This window comes from Schistosoma haematobium, chromosome 3 (assembly GCF_000699445.3).
Source record: "Schistosoma haematobium chromosome 3, whole genome shotgun sequence".
NCBI lineage: Eukaryota > Metazoa > Platyhelminthes > Trematoda > Strigeidida > Schistosomatidae > Schistosoma > Schistosoma haematobium.
Genome location: NC_067198.1, coordinates 30718933 through 30746809, shown reverse-complemented (window position 1 = coordinate 30746809; position 27877 = coordinate 30718933). Strand labels below are relative to the sequence as shown.

The 27877-nt window shown below is 33.4% G+C and overlaps 1 protein-coding gene across 3 annotated transcripts in view; it reads right to left on the bottom strand.

Annotated features, from left to right (window-relative positions):
* Nucleotides 1-24350, bottom strand: part of PITPNM2_1 (Membrane-associated phosphatidylinositol transfer protein 2) — a 61773-nt gene extending 37423 nt beyond the window's left edge. For 2 of the 3 annotated variants that reach the window (XM_051213582.1, XM_035730346.2), the window contains exons 1-12: nt 24190-24350; nt 19971-20082; nt 18401-18533; nt 17657-17860; nt 15400-15714; nt 13199-13446; nt 10017-10089; nt 5604-5690; nt 3652-3771; nt 2907-2981; nt 2044-2218; nt 1785-1896 (exon numbers count right to left, since the gene is read on the bottom strand). In XM_051213582.1, coding sequence (XP_051069572.1) covers nt 1785-1896; nt 2044-2218; nt 2907-2981; nt 3652-3771; nt 5604-5690; nt 10017-10089; nt 13199-13446; nt 15400-15714; nt 17657-17860; nt 18401-18533; nt 19971-20048 — 1620 coding nt within the window. In that variant the 5' untranslated portion in view covers nt 20049-20082; nt 24190-24350. Of the gene's footprint in view, nt 1-1784; nt 1897-2043; nt 5691-10016; nt 10090-13198; nt 13447-15399; nt 15715-17656; nt 17861-18400; nt 20083-24189 lie in introns of all 3 variants that reach the window. The other variant, XM_051213583.1, reaches the window with a different exon arrangement.
* Nucleotides 24351-27877: the final 3527 nt, after the last annotated feature.

The following is a 27877-nucleotide window of genomic DNA, read 5'->3' as shown; positions in this document are numbered from 1 at the left end:
GTTTGAAGCTTCTCAATGATGTTTAAGATTGTAATCGGTCAGTCTCTTTTGACATATGTGCATCCTGTGAGAATTGTCCCGATATTGCTACTAAGAAACTGATTAAATATAGTCCTAAACATCAGTGGGAAGTTTAAAACAACCAATAAAAATGAATTAAAATCCACTCTATTGGACAAATCAGTGACTACCTGAACTCAGTAGCTCAGTGAATAACTCGATAGCGTTCGGAGTGAACGATACTCGGTACCGGTCTTAGAGTGAACATCACCTCTGGAATGTATGTACATCCGGTTGACGAGTTACAAATAGGTTGAGACGTGAGTCTTGAATTCCACTGCTAACCACTATCCATCTCTGCTTAAGATGCAATATCAAGGTGTCAATAAACAGGAATGTTTGTAAATTATACAAATTTCAACAGATGAATATTGTTTTGTTTCTTTTCTTAAAAATAAATATAAGTTAATCACTTTTTATGTCATATAATATACTTAAAAACATACAGTTGAAATTTGTACCTACAACTAATGCTTGAGATGATTATAGTTCACAAACACGAAGTGTTTTCGAAAAAAATTAGTAGCATTCATTGTAAAATGATTGAAAAAGTTTAGGTGACACACTTCAATAAAACTATCTGTTAAATCTGCGCCACCCCCAATGTAAGTTTCGACTATGTAGGGTTTGCGGTCTTATTGACCATACTTAACAATCGGGAAACCACTGCAATTCCCATAAGACAAAGTGAGAAAATAAAAGACTATTGGGAAGAAAATTTATTGACTCCTCAAAAACACTTCCCCAACTAAGTCCCAAGGTCAGGTCCAAATTCACAGTCATTAAACTGAGACACAATTATTTATATACTAATTTTTACGCACTTTATAAAAACATATATAGGAGGAAATATATAGGATTACTGTAAAAACATACACTAATATAGTTTATTTGAAATGATATAGGGAATACAATTGTCATACTGAACAAGTCAGTCAGTCACTTTTTTTATTCCGTCATATCACTATCTGGTTTCGATGTTTAGTTCTAATTGGATTATCTGGAGATCAAACATACTGAAGACTAACGTAATAGGTGCAGACTGTGAATGGAATCGTTTACTGGATGCATGTCATGGTTGATCAAGTAACCACTAACACAGTCTACTGTATTTGAAGGGGCTGTCTTAGCTAAGATCGCAACAGCAATCATAAATTACTAATTAGTCAAAGAAAACTTATAATTCTCATATCTTGGTGATTGGAACATTAAACTAACAACTCCGTTTATATCTTTATTATGGGTTTGAACAATACTAAAATTGACATTTATTACTGAATCTTAATCAAGCATTATCGACATATTTGCGTTGGACGACAAATGTATCGATAACCCTATTATGCCACAAGTTTTTTACAATAAAAAAATTGTGACTTGCAGTGGAATGCAAGACGCACATCTTACGCCATTGCGAATGCACTTGTGTCCCGGTGTTGATGTTCACACTGGGATAAAACCCAATATGCTCCAATGACAATAAATTTATAAGATGAACCTATTTTATTCACTAAAACATACACATTTGACGTGTTTTGGCATAATTAATAAACTTGGTTCAGACCAACTGTGTAATGGTATGTTTTCTTGATTACCCAACAAATTATCGTGTTGGGAAAAGAACAGTGGGAATTTTTCGACTGCAGATGAAGAAAACCAGCAAGTGCCATGAAAAAATATATATATACAACATTAAATCACAAATAAGAGGTTAAAATTATACTTACTCGCGAATATCCAGATGAATTAATCAAAAATAAAGGAATACTCCCCAAAGGCATTAAATCACGTAGCAATTGAGTTTCAATTGGCCTAGTAGGATCCGGTGAAGCTTTCAATCTTACAAAGAAATAAATAAACAACACAAACCAACCAAATTAATTATAGAAATAGATGGTCAATTGCATTGACAATATTTAGTGTCCTGTTTTAATTGAACTACAGAAAATAAAGAAAAAATAACTGAAGAAAAAGACATAAACTTACTTGGAGAATAACCGGAATATATCGCCGATTTCTGTAGGGCATGGTACAAGTTTTACAGCTATTCGATTATGTAATGTTGGATAGTGATTAGCTGTCACTGTTTCGATTGTTTTTCGAAAAGTTAAAATGTCGGAACGTTTTGTAGTTAAATCGTAAGTTGAATCAAGTATACAACCTGAATAGATTTTTTAAAAAGACAACACAGTAAAAAGAACGGACGTAAGGTATGTTGTTCGGAAAGTTTTCTTTTCAATCCGACAGTATCAAAAAATACAGATGATAAATATTATAAGCAAGGACTTGTATGAAATGCAAATGTTTCACTATTAGTGTTTCATGAATAAAATATGCAGGAAGTAAACAGGAGCTACAATACATTTATAGTAGCGAAACAATTAAGTGGTCGACAACTAGATTAAACGTAATATAAATGAGTAAACTATGAGATTTATACACGGCGGAATGATGAATATATAATTTATTTTGATATGGTGAGGGCCTGTAGCTCAACAGGACAATTTTATTGAAGTTGCGTTCTTTCAGTTGGGTGGTCTTACCCTGAGGTTTTCATGAACTAGGCAGTATCATCACAAAATACAGAAAGAAGTTTAGTCACGAAACAAACAAACACAACTGATACTTATAAACTTTAAAGAGAGGAAGCTTTGGCAAAAGTCTTAAAGTTTGATCAGTTGTATTACAATAGTTGATAACGGCGAAATATTAGTTAAATGAACTTTGGTTTTCTGTGGTTTTATAGGTAAATTCAGTTCCTGACGTAAATTACATATCGGACAACCTCTGTAATTCTCTTACAGTAAATAAACTTGATCACGTTATTTTTTAAAAAAAGAAACACTTACCACCATGAATCACTAATATAAGGACTAGTTTACCACAATTTTGTTGAATACTAGAGGCAGGTTTTTGGTTAAAGCCTATTCATCACGAGAAAAGTAAAAGGGGAAGTAAATATATAAACTAATCATTCTGTTTCATCGAAAAGTTTAATTTTATTCAAACTACATACTTCTCACAACCGATTTCTTAATCAAACTATTCGCTAATGCTTCTTGTACAATTTAACTTTACAAAAAAATGTGATATGAATGATAAAGTTGTAATTTGTTACAATGAATTACAGAGTGAAACACCACCATCTCATCTCAACATAGTGCACGCGATGTCGAGTCACCTAGACTAGTGGCAACATTGCAACTTGGTCGACAAAATCCGATCTGCACTGAGGAGGACATGACATACTTGACGGTGATCATATTCCAGTGATCAATCAATTATAAAGAATATTAGCTTGCTTAAATAGGAAACTCTAACAATTTTTTTGCTACTTGACTCAAAAACATTAAACAAAACATGAAACTTGGTTTCCTGGCTGATTGCACCTTTGTTGACTTTACTTAAGTTTGATTTTTAAAAAGTAGCTCTTCCAATATAACCATCAACTAAAGAGGTAAACTGAACAGGTAAGTACTAAACAAAATGATTCACTATCTGCCACATGAATGTACGGAAATTACCGAGACTAATTCCCAACAAGTCTATGCGTCCTATGTATTATGAAGCCATGATTTTAAAAATGTAGCTTACAAGATTTTATTCCTGGAATATCAAAACTCTGAAAATTTGACGCAAGAGGGGTAGCATAATCAGTATTCCCGGTAAGATCGCTACAACATGTAACAAATGACCTAGTATCATCATCAGATTCTGTAAAAGAAAAGATAATATAGCAACTTTATTATTGGTAGTTTAAAACATATTTAACACAAAACATTTCAGTGATAATTATAATCATTGTACAATCACGAAGAAATTTCAAGTTATTTTTTGTCTTCGTAAATTGATATCACTTAAAGAACTTCGTCAAAGTAAACAGTATTACAGGACTGCTTCAATATACCTAAAAAAGATTTAGGAAATTCAAAACCTTAGCTCTATATTATAGTGGACACGAAACAGAATACAAGAGTTAACACTTGCAACGACAGAATATACGCGATCTACCCAAATAATCTCCTTGTGTCCCAGCTGGAAATACTTTTGTTTTCTTTCTAGTTAATTTTACAGATTATAAATTACTAGTTTAAATCTAAAAAAATATCATCAATGAAATGACTTTGTTTTCTTGAGGACAGTTGTTTGTAACGGAAGTCCCAAAAACTCGGAGCATTTTAACAAACCTTAAAACCATTGATATCTCTAATAAATTTCCAAAGCGTACTGAGTCCATTTGAAAAATGAAATGCGTACCCCCCCCATCTAGAAAAAATATTTCGAACAATTTATCAAGACACCTAGATACTGTCCAAAATAAAGTTGGATTAAATAAAATGTGGAAGGAATAATACGTGATAATTAAAAATATAGCACACACATACAGAGAGAGAGAGAGAGACGACAAACTGAAAAGAATAACCAATTGTCACACTGTCTGAGGCATTAAAGTGGATTAAAGGTTAGCAAAACAAATTTAAGTTAAGAAAAAATTGTTCCCACCCATAAAATGGAAGTTCGAATTTTTTGATGACCGAGGCTTTCACAAACTTTAGGGTGAACCCCTAAAGATTTTCATGTGTAAATTTACAAAGCTGTTTTACGGTCAGTCCTATTGTAGTGAAGAAGCAATTAGGTACGGAAAGCCAAATTATTGCTTAATACAAAATTAGAGTGCTTTTACAAAATATGAAAACCATACATTAAATACATTATTCACATATCTTCCATCAGTTGTCCTTTACATACTTTATGATTCTTTCAATTCTGTCTACTACGATTACTTTCAACTCTCTTCAATTGAATCATCTCAATCTTCTGTTGGAATGCATTCCACTTTCGATTGGTGCTACATACTGCATATATCCGTCAACGTAAGTAGAATACACCACGCTATGACCTGTTTAATTGATATTTTTTCTATTGATGAGTATAATCTTCTGCTCTACTTATTTATCATAATAAATAACACCAATGAATTCCTAAGTCACTTAAGCACACATTTCAATAGACATGACTGCATTGTTCGGAAACTGCCCTCAATGTTTGTATTCAAACAAATGTGAATCGGTGAAAGTAATGAGAAGTGACTGAATAATATATGCAATTTCGAGACCTATGTGGAATAAGGAGGTTAGTTTTTTAATGATAAGCGGTTTTGCAGCAATAATAATTGACCTTAAAACAGTCTTTAAATCTTTGAATAAAAATTTTCGGTCTTCGAAACAAGTTTCCTACACCTTGACTATATTTTCTTAATCATTAATCCATTCTAAGGCTTGAATGGTGTGATAGTTTCTGATCCCTTTTATGTTATATCATTTCTCTATTATCTTTTCAATCATCTTTTAGTGTTTTATTTAATATTTTATTTAGAATACTTAAATGCTAAAATACGAACTCATTTCAAATAGTTTACCCAGCACTTGCATTGAATACAGTGAACAGCAAAGTATAGACTTGTATCAATATTAAATGTTTTGAACAATCAAGTTGTCATATCCTAGAGTAAACGGTATGGATATATACGATAAAGTAACACATACCTGCACACGGTGCTGTAAAAGGTTCAAAATCATCAAGTTCAAAATTATTCGCCTCTAATTTCTTAAAATCAGCCCATAAATTTTGTTCTGAAAAAGAAACAAGATAATAGTAATTATTACTATTATTACTGCTTTAATAGAAAATTGAGAAACTTGTCAATTTTGATATTACTGTTTCACTCAAATAAAATATCTTTTTGAAGTTGATAACAAAAACAAATATTAATATTGTTAACTATGAAGAAAAATGAAAAGATTAAATGACGTGTTTAGAAACAACAAAATCTATTAACATTAGCCTCAATTTTTCAACGACATATATTTTATTCTTAATGATACATATATAAATCTTTTCATTTGTAATTTTATGAATGATAATAGTACCGAGAATAAATATATGTATAAATTATGAGATAATGATGAATATGTACCAAATATAAAATGACTGAAATTAATTTTCCATTAGATAATAAATTCTAATTACTAAATAAATTAAAAGATATCACGAAGAAGAAAATAACGATTAACATTATATTATCTAAAACGTTGAATTATGATCACTGATATATATATATATATATATATATATATAATAAGTAAAACAATACTAATAGTTAAATTATTTATCGTTGAAATCAATTATCAGGATAACATAAATAGGACGAACTCAGATTTATGAGATTGTTTCTTTTTATTGGATTTATGGTTAAAATTATCATATAACAATAAAAGTGAGAAGACTCAAAAACAATATGTTATCAGCAAATGATTTATTTTTGCATGAGTAGATGGTGAATTTAATAATAATAATAATAATGGCTAGATTGCAATTATATTTGAACTAGTATTTGGAAACCAGTTATTCTATTGCTTTCAATCACCATCTAATATGAATGGATTTGTTTAATAATTAGTGTTATGTTAAATAATCGAATTAACTTTTCACAAGTTTAAGTTAGATTATACAGTTTCATATAAATACTGTGTAGAAAAGGTTACTATTGAAATAAAAATCGATTGTACTTTTATGAAATTATCACTTTTAAAAAATCTACCTTAAATGAAATGAAATAGTATGATTCTATTTCTTATACAGATTTTTCCAAAACATTATAAAACCATGATTATCACCGAGAATTAGACTGAAAATAAACTATTTTCAGAATTGCTTGTTCCAATACGATAACAACGATTTGATTACCAAAAATCAGCATTAACTGAATAGTTATGCCTTTCGATTCTGAATATCTTTCATCTATAAAATCTTGCTTGATTAAATCATCGCAAGGCTCGAGTTGGTATGATTTTTTAGATTGAAACTACCTTATAGTCTTCAGTAAAATCAATAGTATCCAATTCATATGAAATAAGACCTATTAAACACAGTGAATGTTCGAGTAAAAATGTGCAGTATACAGAATGATGAATACACTGTCAATGAACACATACAATTTTATCTAAAAAGCATACAACTAAATTTCAAACCAGAAAGAAAAGGCTGTTATAAATTCCAGCAAAAAGAAACAATGTAGCACAGTTTTCCATAAAATATACACGTGTCTAATGTTATTTTAAGAAAGAAAAAAGGAAGCAAAACAGTTAATCCTTTTTCCCGTTAGTCAAAATAATTATACAATACATTTGGAAACATACAGTATTATTTATACAGATTTATATCTATTAGCATAATGTTTAACTAGCTTTTAAATAGCAGTTAGAATAAAGACGCATACGTGTATGCATAAGACGTGAATTATAACAACGGGATAAATAATCATACCACAACAAAAAATAAAAAGTACAAATACAAATTCAGTATTAAAGAAATAAACTAAAATGTTACTAGCCAAATTAATTAAGAACAATTCAATTTTTTAGAAAAGTACGTAAACCGTTGATATGACAGCGTTAATACGAAAACACTTCAGTGAATAATTCGACTGTTATGTGTATTCCAAAGATCTACTCTTCGATGTAAAGAGTGGTTCACTTAGTAAGAAAGTAAAACTGACAAAATACGAAGAATTAGATAAATTAAATATATTTCTTGAGAAATACATCTGAATTTGACATTTCAGTAGAAAAAACAAAGGATTGTTTTTATAAACTGTAAATTGGGAATGAAATCATATTCAGTCATAGATATGTATCATTTAGGCTTAAAAATAAATCAGTGGTAATCTAATATGAATAAGTTCGTTAAAAGAACAATGAAAATAGGAAACAAGTTAGTAAATTGAGATTTAAAGTGAGATGCCAACATCTTGGTAGTGGAGAGAAGAAAACAAAAAAATAAATATGGAGAATCAGATAAAATACCCATATTGGTAATTGATGACATAACTATAAAACCAACAATAGAAAGAGTTCTCACTTCAATTTACAAAAGCTGTGTCGTAATACGATTATAGAAAATAAATAATGACACTAAATGGTACATGAAATATTAAAAGATAAAGTCACTGACCACGTTTAAGTGCTCAAAAAAATTGATTTGAAAAATGTGTAGGTTTATTATTTGTAATGTACATTACAAAGAACAATTAGATAGCATATAACCACTCGATATAACATTAGATTTTACGTTCTTCTGTATGAGAATAGCCTCCTACTCAGTGAGTTAAAAACACATTGAACTTAATAATTAGAAATGACAATAAACTGTGCACACAGATTATCGGCAAGAACTATTTCAATAACAATATACAAATATTGCGCACTGTTTATAGAAAGATTAAGTAGAGTATCAAAATCAAGTTACTGTAATATCAAAATAACACGAAACTTGAACGAAAGCGGATTATGTTCATACATATCAAACAGAGTGATACAACTTTATGGTACTTAACTACTGTAGAAACTTTTTAAAAAAGGTAATTCATCAGTTCAGCATAAAATTTGCTTTAGAGTACTTATATGAACAAGATAACAAGGTACGGTGTACACAAATAGTACAAAATCAACGAATACATACAGAATTTTATTTGGAAACTGAGTGAATCATACAGAACTTACTAGTTATTTTTGTGATAACCAGATTACAATGTCAGTCGGAATATTGTTAAGATGAGAACTTAAAACCACCAAACGATTCTTAGGAAAAAACTATCCGTAGACATAGAAAATAATGTATGGATATCGAGTAAAATATTTCTGTAACAGTAGTTAATCAATCAGTCAAATGCAACGTAGAATCTGGCACATGTGTACATCGGTTCAAGTTGCCATAACCTAATAGCACAACGAGATGAAATTGTCAAGGCAAATTACACAGCAGTAGAGGTAGTAAAACAATATCCAATAAACGACTATATCATACACTAATATTGAAAGTTGATTACACACACGAATATATATATATATATATATATATATATATATATATATATATATATATAACAAACTTAAATTATAAACAACATAAACCGTCATAACTATCTAGGAAAGCATAGAAATTAGCAAAATAACAGTTAAATTATAGATACCATGGATAAATACACACAAAAATACCGTAACTTCTATTTCAAATACTTTACACAAAACAAAATAGAACATTTTATGTTAACTCTTAAAATATTTCACATTGAAGCTATTCAAACGTAAACAATAACACGTATAAATCAAAAATATTTTTTTTGAGTTGAGCCGCATTATATTAGTTATATTTATATGATGTAATAACAAATAAATAGTGAAAAATAGAAAGGTAAGTACAAAGTATATTATAATAGTAGTATTTGAAGAATTTCATGCTAAAATTGTAGTAAGGAAAACAATTAGAAAAAAAAGAAAAAAGAAATGAATAACTGAAGATAATCAATTATCTAACTAAGTACTACACTATACTTAACTTGAGAAAGTAATAAAGACGAATTAGGTAAAAAGTAAAGTGAAAACAAGGAAAAATTAGTAGTAAAATAAATTTATCAAAATATTTCAACTTAGTGTATAATTTTTTAGAATGTATGACTCGGTTCTATTTGCTACCATTCTTACTACTTTTTTAAATGAACTAAATTTCATATTCCTATTAGTTAACAAGATATATCCACTAATGAAATACAGATTTGTATGCATGAATAAATGAGGACACGTAAAAGATCAGAATAAGGATTAAATTACACTGAAGTTTGTTTTAATATACCTATTTATTCATTAATATTATTGATCTGCAGGGGTTTTCTGATACAGATTATTTCTACATATTTAACTAACTTTACCACCAACAATACTTGAAATATGATTCCTCAGAAATGATTGTAGATAAAAACAGCGACAATAGTATAAAGAGAGTGGTAACACCTACAGATACATATATATACCTACATAAAAAAGAGGAAAACACATTATACATAATATCTATTCAGATTACGTAATTTTAACTGGACGAGTAGCATTTAGACAAATCCGCACCTGCAATATCAGTTGAATTAACTGGAAGATGGAATTTTTCTGATGTCGCTGCGCTTGATTCGAATTCACATTTCTAATGAAATTTAAACAAAAAAAAGCAGGAGTACAAAACCATGAAAGCGTAAAATCAATACTTTTGTAGAGAAAAAACGATTTCAGATATACAAAACAATTTAAAAGGCTAAAATAAAGTGAAGAATGTAGAATAAATATAGTTGAAAGTATGTGATTATTTTCATCTCAGTCACAGTCAATCATAAACAATTTACAAGCTGGCTTATATATGAATCGATTCAATTTAAATTACATATCACTATAAAAGGAACATTTTTATATTTCGTAAACGGTAAGAACTAACATGAACACTTTACTTAAACAACTTCAAGAAAAATAGATCACAATTGAGCCATGTTGGTAGGTTTAGACTACCTGGTTGGGGACCGCGCGATGATAGCAACTGATGGTTAGAGACCTTGAATGAAATGGCTCAAAATCGTTTGCAATGGCGCAGATGCATCCACTCTTTGTGTTCTCCCAAATTCTAATCTTCTGAATTCTTCATGTCCCTTTTTTCTCTTTCCAAATTTATTTCACTATATTATACTCCTTAAATAACATCTTCAAACCCTAATCTTTCGGATTACTGCTTATACTCTTACTACCTCTATCACTACGGGATTTGAATCGACAACTGTATCTCTGTGCTAATGTGGTATGGCAACTCGAACTGATATATGTACGTACGAAGTTCTACGTTGTTACTGACTGACTGACTGAGATCACAACTGTATACTTAGTGATTAGAAATTATATAGGTTGACAAAAATATTAATTTATGAGTTGCGTAATTGATGGAAGTATAAATCGGGATACGTTTCAACACATAACATCATCAATTGAAAACTAACATGAAACTATAAATTTCCGAGAAAGGTATCTCATAAAGTATATACTCTCTTGTACAGTATATATATTCACAATATTTGAGAACACAGCTCTAACATAACAACTGGAGTAGTAACCCTGATCAGTGGTTGGAAATCTCAAACGACATGATTCAAAACTGATGTGTAGATCCGTTCGCTTCTTTCCATCTACCCATAAGTATTGAATTATAATTTTACTTCATGGTCTTTAATTCTGCAAACCAATTCATTCACCTTGAACCACATTCTTCCTGTTTAGTTCTTTTTATTTTCATAGATGCAACTATTATTATTAGCTCAATCTTATTTACTCTGTCTCACTTGTGTTGACACGATTTGGCAACTTGAGTCGAATATTTGTTCCAGGTTGCATGTTTGAGAATGATATAGTAGCCATATCTTATCAGTTTGAGTAAACTGCTTAAAAATGCCACAAAACTAATTTTATAGTCTGTGTATGCATGTAGCTCCCAAAATTTGTGTAAAAATCCACCAGGCTATCGTTTTTGCAAAGAACAAGAGATTAATTTTATTTTGGAATGCGCCAAATGATGCAATCAATAAAATTTCGTGTTTAACATTCAACAGATCTGGATAAGATTCCTAATTAACACTTTTTAGATACGATTTGACATATCCATGACTTTTAGTGTAATTATTCAGTAAACTAAACTTTTGTCAGGAAACTTCCATAATCTTATACAAAAACTATTAGTGAATTAAACCTAGAGTATTTACTGTGTAGCAGACATACTTTGGATACCTTGAAACGTATGAGTAAACTCGTGAAAAATGTATACTTGTGTTGTTTGTGTGCAAATTTAGTGGCGATATACTTCCATCTTTGTTTGAACACTAAGAGGTTGTTTATGTCTAGTATGTTTCTATGATTCACTCCAAATATATTGTTTTACAACTCTGTGTATTTCGACTTTTCGTTTCACACTGCTAACAATACGGTCATCAAGTCGTACAAAGTAACATGGGACGATTTATCCTTGAAGTTCGATTTTATTGGGAGGCAACCTCAATAAAACAGTGAACCTGATGGAAAGAATATCAGAAACGCTGCCCAGGAAACTTTTGGGTTATAATTTATAGTTGCACCAAAATTAACATTTTCGGAACTATTTTCAGATCTAATCCGCTATTTTACACTTTGAAATTACAATAACATTTATCAACACAAGTCGCAAGATATTTTTTGCCCGCCTTTTCTAAATCGGAGTTAGTGGGTGCCATCTCTTTATTTGTACCTGCTTTATAGACAGAGACCTAATACTATGGTGTGTATGCTTAAAAAGTATTTTACTGGCCCATAGAAACACTAATCAGAGAGTGACGATTATGTATGCTAGTTCGTTGTCGCCGGATAAATTAATGGAGCAAGTGTGAGAATTACGAAACCAGCCCCAGGTAATTTATATGAAATTTTAAAACAAGAACTCGTAAGTCACCTCACATTTATATTAGTAAGTTATAGAAAATTTATCAGCTAAGGTTCAGCTAGACAACAATACTCTATCACAAGCTGAAAACCGTGTAATTAGTGGTCTGGAAAATTCTCAAGTAGATAGTTATTTATTTTACCTACTGTCTTAGACGTTTGTTGAAGAATATTCACCAGACCCTAGCTGTTGATGACAAGAACGTGGATATAGACAAGTCATCAATCGTTGATTTGCGTCAGTAGTTCTGTCCGGTGATAACAGTCATCTGTGGTTGCCGACCTGGATGTTGAAAAGATGTTTCTTCATTTAGTTGCAAGGTGAAAAACAACATCAGATTGGATTGCCAGACTTCGCTGCAACAGGAAGCTGGTGATCGATTGGAACTAAGTGAGTTAAGGTGAGGTCTCTCAAGAGACCGACACCTAGTTAAATGTTGAGTGTGTTCTCTCAAACGTAAGTAAATGGTCTGTACACAGAGTGTATTCATTTTCTGTCCAAGAGTGGTAATCTAGTCTGATTATGGTGTTTACAATGATACTAACAGTGATTTCGTGCGCGATGTACTTATATATTCGTTGAACGTTGTGTAGAAAACGCCTGACCCATAGCTGATAAAATAAATCAGTCAATTCGCAGACAAGAAGTGTATATTTTCTATGAATTCATTTAAATGTTCAACGGTATGTAAATTAAGGCTTTTATAAGCCTCAGAAATGAAAATGTAGAGATTTCGAGAAAAAAAGAATGTATCGTATAAGTCAGCTGACTATTAATCCAAAACTAGTTAATGTAAACTTAAACTAACTTCATCAGACTGATTACATTTCACTTCAATAGCATTCATAGTTTCATTGATGTTTGATGTTGTTGATTGAACTTGCTTAGATAACTCGCCGTCATTATTTGGCGGTTGGTTGGAATCAGCCATTTTGGACGCTAATGCCTGAGCTGTTTCCTCTTCTAAACGACGAATTTCCTCTATTGTAAGACCATACCATTCATTTTGCCACGCCCATACTTGTCGATGTGCTCTTAGCATAGTTTTTCGAAGTGCTAAAATAAAGGGATAAAATTTCAAGTAATTGTGTGTTTTAGAAGAAGACAAAGCATTCTGTAGTATTCATTATAATCCTATTGTAAGAAAGTCAAATATATAAATATTGTACACTGATCATCGAATACTAATCAATAATACGTTTGTCTAGCCATTAATTCTCAGCGAATTCCAGTAAAAGTGAATAACAATCAAAGTGACTTCACGTGCAATATTCTGATGTTAGACGGTTGGAAATCACGAGCAGTAAACCTTCGATCAAGGTTTTGTGATAGTTGGCACAAATTAGCAAAGCGTATCTGCAATATACTGGGAACTAACACTTGGCATGAGATTTGAGCTCGCGTTATCAAGTGTTATAGACAAAGATTTTAATAATGCTGAGTCATTAGCGTCCTGACCAAGATATTTGCAACCAATCCACCAATGAACAGTTACTGTCGTATCTATGTAGTCTTTAGCACTGACCGACTTCTAACGATCATATTAAAAAACCAGATGATAAATAAGCAGTACATACTAATTGGGACGATGGTGCATGCTCTTTCCAGGCAAAATATCTTAAAATATTTTAGTACGATGACAATGAGTAAATTATTTAGGCTAAACTGAAACACCAGTTCAATACGACTGTAATGAATGTGAAGTCTACACCTCTCAATTCGGTGGCAAATGGAGAAATATTCAATAAGATTCGGAAAATTACAACAGTTTAAAAAATTATTATTACAGTTCGCTTTATTGAATGTTTAGGAATAATTATCCTTTTGATAGCAACTAATAACTGATAAAGTTTCAAAAGACAGAGTTCATACTTTGAAAACCACCTTTCAAAGAGGATTTTATAATTGTTTTTGAAGGCAAACAAATTTGCCATAAAAACTGTCTTACTGTTGAGAACAGATTTCTGAAGTTACAATCAGACAAACTAAACAGTAAATCTCAAGTTTGAAATGATTGTTTGGTATTTTACTCTATGAAATTTGTAGAAATTGGTTTGGCCACATCCCAATCGACCTTTATAACATGGTAGAACTTCGAAAAAGGATATTTTAGATGAATTAATAGGGTGAAACGTTATACAAGTGTAGTAACATGCTTAGAAGTGACAACATTAGAAAGTTACATACACTCGAAAGAGCGAGTTCATTTTGACTGCCACACAATACAAGTTATGGAAGTGATTAACTTCCTATTTAGTAAGTTTCAAAGAAATAATGAGATAGTTAATTTCCTTTTATTACAATATAGTTGTGAAATGTATTTGTTCGATCTCAGTTCTTAAAACGTTAGCATTATATCTTTAACAGGAACTAATTAGAGAATAGTTTTTATTTCTGAAAATTAGCAAAATTGTTTTAAGACAGCAGATCAATGAACAGAACTCATCGCTTCATATTGATAGTTTTAGTGACAGAGACATACTAACAACCCCGATGATGTCAGCACAAGTTTTGCAAAGTTGATATACATATAAAACGAACCATACTTTAAGCACATATAGTACCACTTTAAAACAAACCCAAACAAATTATTAGAAATTCTAAAACAGTGAAAAAATACTCGAAACACTTCTCCAGACCGAGTAGTATACGATAATCTAACAATAAAAGGACTTCGTTTCCAACCAACAGATTGAAGGTTTCAACCACACTTCAGTTGAAGAGGTCTAATAGTATCATTATTTCTAAAACAAAAATACTGTGGCTCAAATTCGAGTATACAAACTTTTATTTGGAAAATGAATAAGAGAAGAAATAATACCGACTTGCATTGGATCTGTTTTTTATCCACGAATCATATTGGCCAAAGTTATTCTGGATTATTTTACAAATAATAATGATTACTGAGATTCACATATATTTGTTAAATAGTGTATAAATAATTATCAAACTGAGTAGACAACATGAAGCATAAATCATTTAACCTTTAAACGTAAAGGTGTTACATACCAGTGTCGTGGATAAACTGTTCCACTCGTGTTTGTGTACCCCAATAACGAAACTCTACTCGACAAAGTTTATATGCACACATAATACGTTTATGCAGTGGCTTCAGATTTTCAACAATAGCTGGTGAATTATCATGAGTTCGAGTTGGTGGTTTTTCATAAGTTTCATGAGTCGCTTGTTGAGCATGAATAAATTCCTCACGCCAATTAGGTGGCAATGGACCACGACCAGTTGCTTCTGATACATAAATACTAGGATCTTCTTCTGGTCTATAATCACTTCCAGTAATTGGATCTTTTACGATGTCAATAAAATCTGCATAAAAAATTCGGAAACAAATGGACGAATGTATTTAACGATAAGAAAAGGAAATGAAAAAGTATACGTTAACAATAATGAGGCGTTTACAGAAACGATTTTAAAGAATGACCCAAAATCTATGGTGAAAAGAATTACATTAGTTTGTACTTTTTATAAGCAACGGTAACACTTGAAAATCAATCCATCGATAGCCAGAGAATTTACTATTACTTAGAACAAAGAAGTAATAGGTGCAAATAAAGATTGAATGGATTTTTTTGTTTTTACAGCGATGAAAAATTCATCTATACCCATATATGTACACAATTTTAGCTTATCTAGATCTTTGAATTACCTGTTTTCCAACCATCACGACGATTTATTTTGCTTTCAATGTCTTTCAACTGATTAATTATGCTTATTTACTACAATTTATCTTATGAGCTTTTAAGAAAACACTTTTACCGAGATACCAAACGATAAAACTCAAACAGAGACATCATAGTAGTCGATGCAATTCTCTTCTTATCTAACCTTTGGGAAAATGAGGTACGAATATGTCATTATTCATGAACTCAAATGGAAATATAAAGGGAATACCCTACCATAAACTACCTAGTAAGTAATGAAGAACAGTCCCAATAGCAGAACTAGTAAAAACTCCTTACAGTTGCAAATGATGTTGTGGATGAAAGCACAAATAATCTTTAGTCAGTCAGTCAGTTCTGAGTGCTGTTAGAGGTATGAGAGCAGTTCTCACTTCTCGGTCGCCCACACCTTGGAAGGGTTCTTCTGGAGGTGTCTGAAAAGGAAATTGGATTAGAAGTGGTCTTAGTGACCTGAGAGCGTGACCGCAGTGCCCAAGGGACAACTGCTTGAGGTCAGTCACACACGACCTTTTCGTGGGTAATTTTTGTGTTAGCTCCGTACTTGTTGAGACCTTAACGCCGGAGACGGATATCAGTGGGATAAGACGAGGTGTGCGTTTTTAGGGTCGACCTTTTCTAACCCAACCCCTCCTTGTGGGAAGGCAGCATCGCTGTCATGCTGGTTGTCTGAAGGAAACACCTTACTGCTGTCACATCTCTGTACAGTCAGCAGTACGACTTCGCCTTCGGACCTTGGGTTTGTTGCTTTTAGTCTTACCGCTCTTCAACCGACCTGTCTGACATGGTAGGACCTTGAGGAACGGTTGTTCCAGCCAGTATAGCTCGGTCGCTTCATCACGATAGGCAAGCTCGACCACCACGTCAAGGTAGCAACAACGGTCGGGAAATCTTTAGCCATACAATCATAATCAAAACCGTAACAATAACAACAACACAAGACAATTAATCAGGTCTGTGGTCTCACTAGAGACCACATTTTAACTTTTCGAATCGTATTTTCTATGCTTAACCTTTATGCTACCACTAATACTACTATTATATCTACTACTACGGGATTTGCGTTGACAATTTCATCTTGGTGTATTAAGGAAGTGTGACAACTTGAACCGATGTACACGTGCCAGATTCTATGTTATGTCTGACTATCTGATATACCAAAAATTGACGGCCTAAATTATAAGTAGTGTTAAATGAAATTAATAATTATGTTAGGACAAAACTAAACATGGTGTTATCCTTAGATTATGGATTATTTAATTTATAATGTTATTTTTAAATATCATATTTATTTCGCTTTGATTCGGTCAGTTGACTCGTCTTTCTCTCATGTCATTGGATAAATGTAATCATCTATGTTGACATTCAGTCACACGAACCACTGTTTTAATCCTCTTTATCAGATACACGATAATTTGAACAAATTTAAACTAGAAATGAATTTAACATAATTGATACAATTAAACCAAAAAACCTGGACATCAGTTATTCGATAAAAAAAGCTTTACCTTCCATTTCATGAGTAAAATATGTAGACCGATAAAGATAGTATCCGATATGTGACAACTCACCAATGATACGTGCCTTTCTTTCATCTGGTGAAAGGTTGAAAACATCATCTTGTTCCCCAGCATCGTCGAAAAAATATGTTTCCACATCAAGTACCAACTTTTCAACAAAGGGAACTTTATAAATTGTTCTGGTGTATGGATACGCGTTCCATGCCTCTTCTTCAACACGTAGAGCCGATGATGGTAGTATATTACGAAGCCAAGCTACAGTTTAAATTATAAAACAACAGTTAAACTACATTATATTCATATGGGACCTTTAATCAATGTTTGTTCCACAAATTTTCTAACCGGAACAGGTAACTCTAATAGTAAGTATTTCTCGAGTACTATCCAGGATATCTGTGCCGACTGACATGACTCATACCAGCAGTCAATGACCTAATAAACTGAATTCACAATGGGCTCTTAGTCCCCAACTTTTTTCTAATCTATTTACATATCAGCCAGGAACACATATCAAGGTAGGTGGTGATTAATTATGAGTAAAACACATTCAAACCAACTCGATGGAGGCTTATACCATTATATATATATATATATCGATGCATATTATGTTTTTAAAACTGCTCATGAATATATAAATGTATATCGGTTTCTACATACTAAGTGACAATCAGATTTCTGATATAGCTTGTATACAACGTAAATAATAAGTAAAATACATTAGGTTAGTGTTTAATAAGTGACCTGTGAAAAACGCCAACAATTTCGGTCCAAAGGGTTCAGAAACATAAGACTTACTTGGTAAATGGCTACCAACATGATAAATTTTAAATGTGTATTGACCTTTTCCTCCAGGACCATTTTCATAAGGTTCGTTTTTCAATATTTCTACACCACTTCCACGACCTGTACTTTCTTCACGAGACTTTTTCTAGGTTAAATGTAAAGATTTACAAATAACTCATTTGTTAAACCAAAGATATTTCACTTTTATTGTCGTGGAAGAAATATTCATCTTACCGCTCATTAAAGCAATGGAAATAAATACCTTTAGAAACATGTGCTCCATTGATGTATCAAAAAAAGTTATGAACAAATAGTCAATGTGAGAGAAACTAAACAGCAAATCTGGCACTGAATTCATAATCTGCGTTTGTTGAAATTTAAATGATGGAAAGTTCTTTTGCTTAAGTGGTTAGCATTTATGGCATCAATATTATTTTGTGGCAGGATTACATATATTGACCTCTCTTCCATGAAATAAATTGGCCTCAGGAAAAAGTATCCTTGAAAACTACAAGTGTGATCTGCTTTAAAGAGGGTTTCCAGTTCTTAGTTCCCGAAACTGTTGACCCAATCAATTATACATACTCTCAGAATTTAGTTTCATATTGTGAATAAGTAGTGTATGTCAGCCTCCGCAAAAACCCATCTGCTTTCTTCTTATTTGTATAATATTCTTTTGATAATTGATATATTGAATTCACTTTTATCGATACCTTTCTTCATAACTGAAAAAAGTATCTTGAGTGGTTTTAGCAACAAAATACTAAATTTTCTATCTCAACTGCAAATTAGGCCCTCCTATATTAAAAGCTTACGCCAAACTGAAAACCAAATCCCAATAGTTGAAACGTTGAGAAGCGGTGGTTAAAGGGCCAGAGGACTTGGCCTTAAAGCAATCGATAGAAAGTTCGATCCACACCCGATCTGGCATCAATAGACCTTACTCAATGAGTTACATGATTCAATGAACTAAACATACACTTTGGCACCTTCCTTTTGGCAAGTATATGAGTGAAACCATTCATCTTTAGGTGAACAATTAAAGGCTTTAAAAGATATTTTCATGTTGTGAAACCTGAACAACTCAACCATCTTTAATAACGGTGCCACAGTACATAACATAAAAGTATGTGCATTACTCCATACAAGCGATTATAAGCCATTTTATAAATAATGATAGAGAAAATGCTATCTGTACAGGCGGTTTCCAAAACTTTTAAGAAACAGAATGTAAATAAAATCCATTACAAATGGTGTATTGGAATAAGTTCGTGATCAGTATTCAATAGACATAGGTTGTGAAAAAAATAGCATTAAATTTCATTAAATACAAACAAAAGATAGAAAATTACAAAAACAGGCAAGTTAGTATGGTTTAATCAACCTGTACTATTTTTTACAAAATTCTAAGCGACTTGATGATGTCCATAATTACACCGTATCACTTAATTTGTGATGTGATGTAACAGTACTAATTGGAAGAATATGCGTATATCTGTAATATTCCTAAAGTGATAGGATGTGAAGCCCAACAGCCACAAGAAAAAAAACATTGGAAACAGAGATAACCGAAAACGTTTACCTGAATCATATACAACTGAGCTATCCGATATTCGGCAACTGTTAAGGGCATGCATATGCGATACTCTTTGAGAAGCATAGTTGGAAGCTAAATAACGAAAATATTCAGATTCCTAAAAAAAGGCACATTATTAGTGCATTTAGTGCAGCGAACATAAATGAATATTCGATATCTTATTAATATATTGTAATATTTATCAGTCACCTAGTTTTCGGGTAAAATCTTGTAGAATATTCATTATGACAATCTAAATTGTGATAGACAGAGAACATGGACTAATTATTATGAAAATAATACAGTACAACTCTTGAGTGTGAACTGAGTATATGTCACACTATTTTATATTAGAATAATATTTATATGACGATACTACATTAGACTGAAGGACTCAGAACTATGGTTTTATAATTTACACTTAAATATCTGTATGTCCAAGAACTAAACACGTTTAAAATCCTGGAAGTGGAATTCTCCCAAGTAGATGTTACAAAATAATTAGTGGGAGTTCGATAACTGATCAATTTAAAACTTCAAGCAAACCAGAGAATCAACAAGGAACATAGTATTCAGGATGGCATAAAGAATATAATCAGATAGCTTTAAGTGACAAAAATTCACCAAAAGGATGGAGATTTTTAGTTATCCTAAGCAGCGACGGGAGACATTCAATATACGCATCATAATGCATTAGAATAAATCATTAACTTATCTAATCACAGTAAAATTGAACCAACAACTATAGACTGGTTAGATTATGGTTGCAGATGATAACTCGACACATTTTTCTTGCATATACTCAATCAACTAATCCTATGGTCTTAATTAAAAACGATAGTTCACTTAAATCAAACTTTGAACGAGTCCAGATCTCAAACAAGCAGAAGCAGAACGTCATCAAGTGCGTACGCTGCTGGAACACTGAAAACATTTCTGATTTCTAAGCCTTCATAGTGAGCACAGAAACACAAATTGTAAAGAGAGAGCATGTAGGTGTCAATCTAACATCATCCCAACTGCTATTACTCAGATAAACCAGAACCGCTTCAAAATGTGTGCCCATTTATAACCTAGCATATGACTGATTGAGATATATCGCTATTGTAATAGCAGCTGATAAATAGTGACCTAAGCAATCTGTAAAGTCATCACATTTGGATGATATTAAAACAGTGAATTAAAAGTGAGATCAAGACAAGCTTTGCATAGGGACAGAAAGCCGTAGAGTAAGTTAGAAAGTATGAATTTACCTACCACTTAAATCTCCAAACAATGTGTAGTGACTTTACAGCAAAACAACTCTGCTTACACTGGCATTAGATGTGTTTGAAAAATGTTCCTGATGTTGAATAGCCTAAAAGATTATATTTCTGCATCCTTTTTGACTAACGGTATACGTTAAGAAAAAACAAATACATAAAACATCGCCCAATAACTTTGGCAACTAAATGTTGTTTGCATTATTGGTATATCAATATCCCAAGCAACTGTTACGCAATATGACCTTAACTGATTACTGTAGTCATAAAGTATATTGAGATATGGTGTGGCTGAAAATACATGCATGTTTTCTGAGGTGAACTTTTTACAGGTATTTACACATTTCAAACAAGCCTTGTGTATTTGTACCGAATTCTTTAGGGACTGAGTTATACAATGGTGCAAGTTATTCACTCTTCCTCTAGACCTTGAACTTTGAAGTTGTCTGATAGATTTCAAGAATTAATTTTCCCCTGAATTATTTTCTCTATGCCTAGTTCATATACCCAAATTCCCTGGTACAGTCGAGGGTGGGAAGAGTCCGCTCACCCTCGTGAAATGCTTTCATATGGTCACAAGTATATAGCCACTGCCAAGGAAGTCCTACTCACTGCCTTCTCGAGAAGCGGGTGTTGTTTACAAAACTGAAGGGACGATAAGCGAATGTCCAACGCTTAAACAAATTTGGTGGGTATGGAGAACCCTCCTGGCGCAGTTGGAAAAGCCTGATTCCAAACCTATGATGCACATTGGTTCCAGAACCCTGAGGGAACATATAACGTACGGACCTACTTTTGGCCAATGGGTACCATAGGACCGCATCTCCCTACAGTGATCAACCGTCCTGTAAGTTAGACCCCTAAGTCAACGGCTCGGAAAGTGGCCCCTAAGAAAACTACCTGTTTCAGTTTGAGTAACCTGACACATTTATTTTGGCACCCTTTTATATAGGTTCAAGAAAGTGACCAAGCCCCTTAGTATCAATGTGTTTAACTAAATAAATAATAAAAAACTACTGCTGCTAATACTGTTACCACTTTGACTACTTAGACATTTCTTGATGTGTTTTCTCCGCTGTATTGATATGGTATGACAACTTGAACCAATGAACATTTCCGAGGTTCTTAATTGCTTTTGAATGATCAAAGAAGTTCCACAGACAAATAGTTAGGAATCTTTATACGCTATTGATCATTCCCAAAATCTAACGCTGAGGAAATTTTATCACCAGAAGAACCTTGACTAATACTTACTTCAAAAATCTATTGAAACGAAGTGTTATGTGTAGAGTTATGAGCTTAACTTGATGACTTGAAGGTCTGGAATATTACATACGATAAAGTAAAGATTTGATGCATTAGATGTCAGATGTTAGACGGAAATTATGTTCGTAATATGCATATAGAGACAATAGAGTAGATCTACTAGATGCGATAACTAGAAATTTTCGAAACTCTGCAATTGAGTATTTCGATCTTAATTAGTCTGCAATGAGTGACACTAAGTATGGAATGTGCTTTGTACATTATGAATGCAAAAGACTTTTACAAGACAGATAAAATCCTATATCTACACTCACTACTTGTGATGAGCCTTCAGAAGTAACCGAAAAGTTTTTGCATCTCGGTAATTGTGTGAACATTTGTGGTGGCGTGACAGATAGAATCAATTTACGCATGGTGAAAGTCGGAGCAGTTTATGAAAATCTGGGCCAACTTTGTGGACGTCACTGGTATTAGTCCGGTTGAAAAAAGTTGGGTTTACAATGCGCCTGTGAAAGTTCTGCTTCATGTTTATAAAACCTGGCCCTTTTCAAGTTGAAGAGATTCGGTGAATACCTATATTTGATCATCGTCGTCCCCGAAAGACTGACGACATTCAGTGACAACACTATGTTGGTAATGTTGAGATTCGGTAGTGTTTGGGCACACATGATAAATCACTTGATGTCACTATAATGGAACAACGGCTTCTGTGGCTTGAACATGTGCTACAAATGTCGGCCCGTCATAACTCCATGTCTGAGATACTAAAATTATTGTAACTCGGCGGTTTGAAATGTTATCAGACATGGCTCAAAATAGGAGCAAATTAAGATCGGTGTGTACTGTTTTTGTACACCCTTGATAAAAATTAATGGAACTCTTTCAGCATGGATAAAACACCGTTGTTCTGTTAACTTAAATGTAACCTCAATTATACACTACTCTTGTTCGCCTATATACTCCCCCTCGTTTTTGGACAATGTTATTCAGACATATTATGTAAAACAACTCAATTTTGATGCCGAATCGCACCAGATTTTGTGTTTATTAAGAATAAGCAAATCGAAGGGACAGGATGAAAATATCAAATACTGACTAGTTGTGAGCATATAAACACTGACATTACCAAACAGGCTACGGCTGTGTCCAAAGCACATAGTTGTTACAATAAACTAACCCCTACTGTTTAAATGTCATTAAGTTTCGACAAGATTTTGATGAACCACCCAACAGATTTCGACTCAACCGTAAACCATCGAAACTGTCGTGTGATCATGATGCTGATCTTCAAGTTTTGCAAGGTTCCAAACAGATAAACTTTGTATTTGTTCGGGTTATCCGTATCACATTTCGGATACTTAATAATAAGGTATCAAGAAACTGATAATGTAAATGTTTACTCCAAAGTCCCCCTATCTTGTCACTCTAAACCTCCCACCTTTGCGAATGCACATCTCCGAGGTTTTACAAAACCAGAGAAGGTTCTGCACTAAAAGTGAACTATAATTGTACCATAAGTGAAAAATATAGCTGCCAATAACAAACTTCTGTTTTGAAATAACGAATGACATACAAGAACTATGCATAAGAATTTAACAATAATTACAAGTCACCGTATATAACTTGTAATTTTGTTATTTCACATTAAAGCCATATTAAAAAGACAACAAACAAATAATGATAAGCTGGAAACCCACTCCAACAAATCCAGGAACGAAAACTGTAAGAAAACGTTTTGAATGGGCGTCACTTCGTGATTTTGTAAAACAAGAACGACTTTTTTCACTTTCCGGGTTCTTGACTCTAAAAAATATGTTTGCCCGTAAACTAATAAGCTCCAGATGATTCTTGCTAGTAGTGAGACGATTGGTACCAAAAGACACATCCCACAGTCTAGATTATATATATATTTACTGTCCGAAAAAAACAAACGTGTATTGTTCTAAAATATGAGTTATTGTGCTCCCTCTAACAGCAGAGTCTCTAGAGTGGCTGGCTCATCATTAACAGATGAGTCCTAAAAATGAGTCTTATTGGGTCATTCCGGAGCGGTAAGTAAATCCTCAGGATAAATAGTTCTGTAAGTCTTCAACATTGACGTCAATCTCGTTAATTTTACCGAAAACATCCTAGATAAAGGCTCTCGGTCACACGTAAGCACCAGATCACGAGTGGGTTCACCATACTACCCAGCCCTTGGAACTACTAGCCAGTTTCGATCAAACACATCTCAACATATCGCCAACCTTCCAAATACGTCTTCGACTTCGCCGCTGACCTCTGATTTGTCCTTCTTGGTATCCTTTGATAATAAAAGTATTACGAGTAAAGCTGTTTTCAAACTCTGAATATCTGTGGCATCTTTGGTGGTGAGTCTAACGTGATAAACTGTGTATCTATTCCTTATTGTAAAATTAAATATTTTTTTACTTCGACATACCGTGGTATAATTTTTGTTTTCTTGTATCGCTTTTCGCCCATTTATATATTTTGTCCTCATCATGACAGAACGGACAACCTAACTGTTAAAGATTTAGACTCTTTTGCCTCTCTCCTTCCAACCTAAGCCATTCTAGTCCGATAAAATCGAAGGCTCGTTCTGCTAATAGCAAAGTGACTTTTAGTGACACAGCGTGGTAGATTCATGTCGGTAATTTCTCAGGGTACTGATGGTACTATTGCGCGATTTTGACGGATATGTCACACTTATTGCGTCCATTAGTGATTATTTTGAACCTCACGACACCTTAAGAATGGTTATACAAACACCCAGTGACTAACTGAGGTTCACCAACTTTTCCACGATATCGAACGGCAACATGGTTGAGCAGCAGAAGTGTTGCCATGCATACGAAAGGTTAGCAGTCGACGGGATTTCGACGATAGCATCCTTGGAAAACTTTTTATTTAAGCTCCCCCAAAATATTCAAGCAGTCCTTGTCTCGGTTCAAAATAACTCCGTCGATGGACTGCATGAATCTGCCGAACAGATACTGGAGATTATCAGAACCCACTGCGATGAATTTTGTTCTGCCAGCGAAAAAACTCAAACAACACAAAATGGTAATACAAATCTGTCATACTCTCTCTCGTTATCTTAATATACATAATTATCTCCAACGTTCAAAAACTCCATTAAGAACCATTTTATCAAAAGGATTTGTCTCTTGACACTGAGAGACAGATTGCTCCAATCGGTAGTTGTATCGTGACACTCATTGCAATTCTTTTAGAAATTGTGGAAAACCTTTCATCATCTGAACGCATTCCACCAAGTTTCATGTCACAACTCATTGATTCCTATTACTGTATTCTCTAATCTGAGGGATCTAACCACATTTCACTCTAGCAACAGCAGCTAGTATGGGTTTTATTTATTAATATGTCATACCTATGTCTGCTCCACTACAAAATGTTAAGCATTGTCTAGGTTATATGTACAAGTGCCTTGTTGCTCCTTTGTTTATCTTTTGTTCAACATCACGACCTCAGTGCACAGCTATGGAGCTTACAAAACCTGGAACAAATTTAACACACACGCTTTCCAGGATCACAGCTCATGCCGAGTGCCCATTGAAGGCACATTGTAACAACCACAAACTTTTTCAACAGTTGCATTGCATAAATACTCAGCACAGCCAGAATTCTAACACTATCATGCCGAGTTTGAATTTGGTGTTCAACGTGGACGTGATGTCATTTTGGGAAATATTTTTGAAAGGCTGTACTCAGTGTAATACTAAAACACAAAACTAGTAATTAACGCTCTAAGACATCTACATCAATGTACTGTCTTTTATTTCTGTTTATTTCAATTATTTGACATTCCTGATTGGTAAGCATTTCATATGCAAACCAATGTTGTAAATTATAGATAATGTCTGTAGGAATGACGTGTATCTGGCCTGGCAGAAATATGCTTTGATATCATTATATTACATTATGTGTCACATAGTAAAGTTTCTTACCTGTTACCATCTGTTTAACACGTAATTTCAGGGTTGTCCAAGATAACTCATGTTGATGGTCAATGACTTCTTTTCGAAGTTGGGTCAGTTTAGAAAAGTCGATTGCGTGGAAATTATTTAAGAATGGCATACGAGACGAGGCGTCTTCAACTACATTATTTGCCCCAGATATGTGTTGCACATCTGAATTAAACAGGGAAATGTCATCCAGCTGTTGTGACTAATGAGGGAAGCACTTGCCTTGAGACCAGATTAAAGAAAGGATGAGAGGTTTGTGGTCGGCAGTGTGAATGCTCTGCCTTCCACAGAGTGTTGGAATCGCCGCAGAACATAACACAAAGCTATGTGTTTCCTACCGAAGTTGCCACACCTCAATTCAGTATCTTCCAGCTGTCTCGGGAAGAATATCAAAGGTTGTCATGTGTTGTTAACCGATTGTTGTGAGACTCCTCCGATCACCAAGTCAGATGCATCTGCTGCGATACCAGTAAGTGCTTTGGCATCCTGATGTGTGAGCATTGTTGCTTTTGTGATAAGTTCCATAATTGTGGAGAATGGCTTTTTTGCGATGTACAAATTGATAGGTTTCGCGTTCCCACGAATTTAGTCTGTTAAGGGTCTTAATTCGGTGTGAACCATCTATGTAAACCTACCAGGTCGTTGACAGTATGTAGCTCCTTGGCTGTAGGTGGTTATGGCTAATCTAGAATGCACACCACTTTGCTTTCAGGAGGTCGGAGCATCATCAATTTTTGTGATAATCTATGCCGTTGGTGCCAATTTGACATTTCTGAATGTTTACAATAATATCGCGTTTTTGCAGTTGTTCTAAAACGATGTCGAGATGGTGACTAAATTTTCTCTATGAATTGGCGATTAGGTAGCTGTCTACACATGAAACCTCTAAAAAGACTTCATCGATCAGTCTGCAACATTTCTTAAACCGAATGGCATAAGTGAAAATTCGTTTAGTTCAAAGAGGATGATGAATGTGCTTTTATGAATATCGTCATCAGCCATGAGAATTCTGTCGTACTTTTAAATCAAGTCGATTTTCAATAAACAGTTGTATCTTTCAAGGTAGTTGTGAAATTTCGAATGTGAGGTAAAGGCTAACGGTCGGGAATGGTTTACTCATCCAGTCCTCGATAGTCACCAGTTGGACGTCAACCATTCTTGTCCTTTTTAGTGACAATGTGAAAGGGCGATGTCCATGGGATGTTTGATAGTCGAACAATTCTTAAATCTCTCATGAAGCCGAATTCGTTTTTGACCAACCTCAGCCTTTCGGAAATTAGTCAAAACCCTTTCGAGAATACATGTGATCGCACAGTCGAGATGTGATGTGCGACGTTGTTGGTTGCACATGGCAATCTTAGTCGCGTTTGGTATAGCTTGGGGCACTTATCGAGTATCC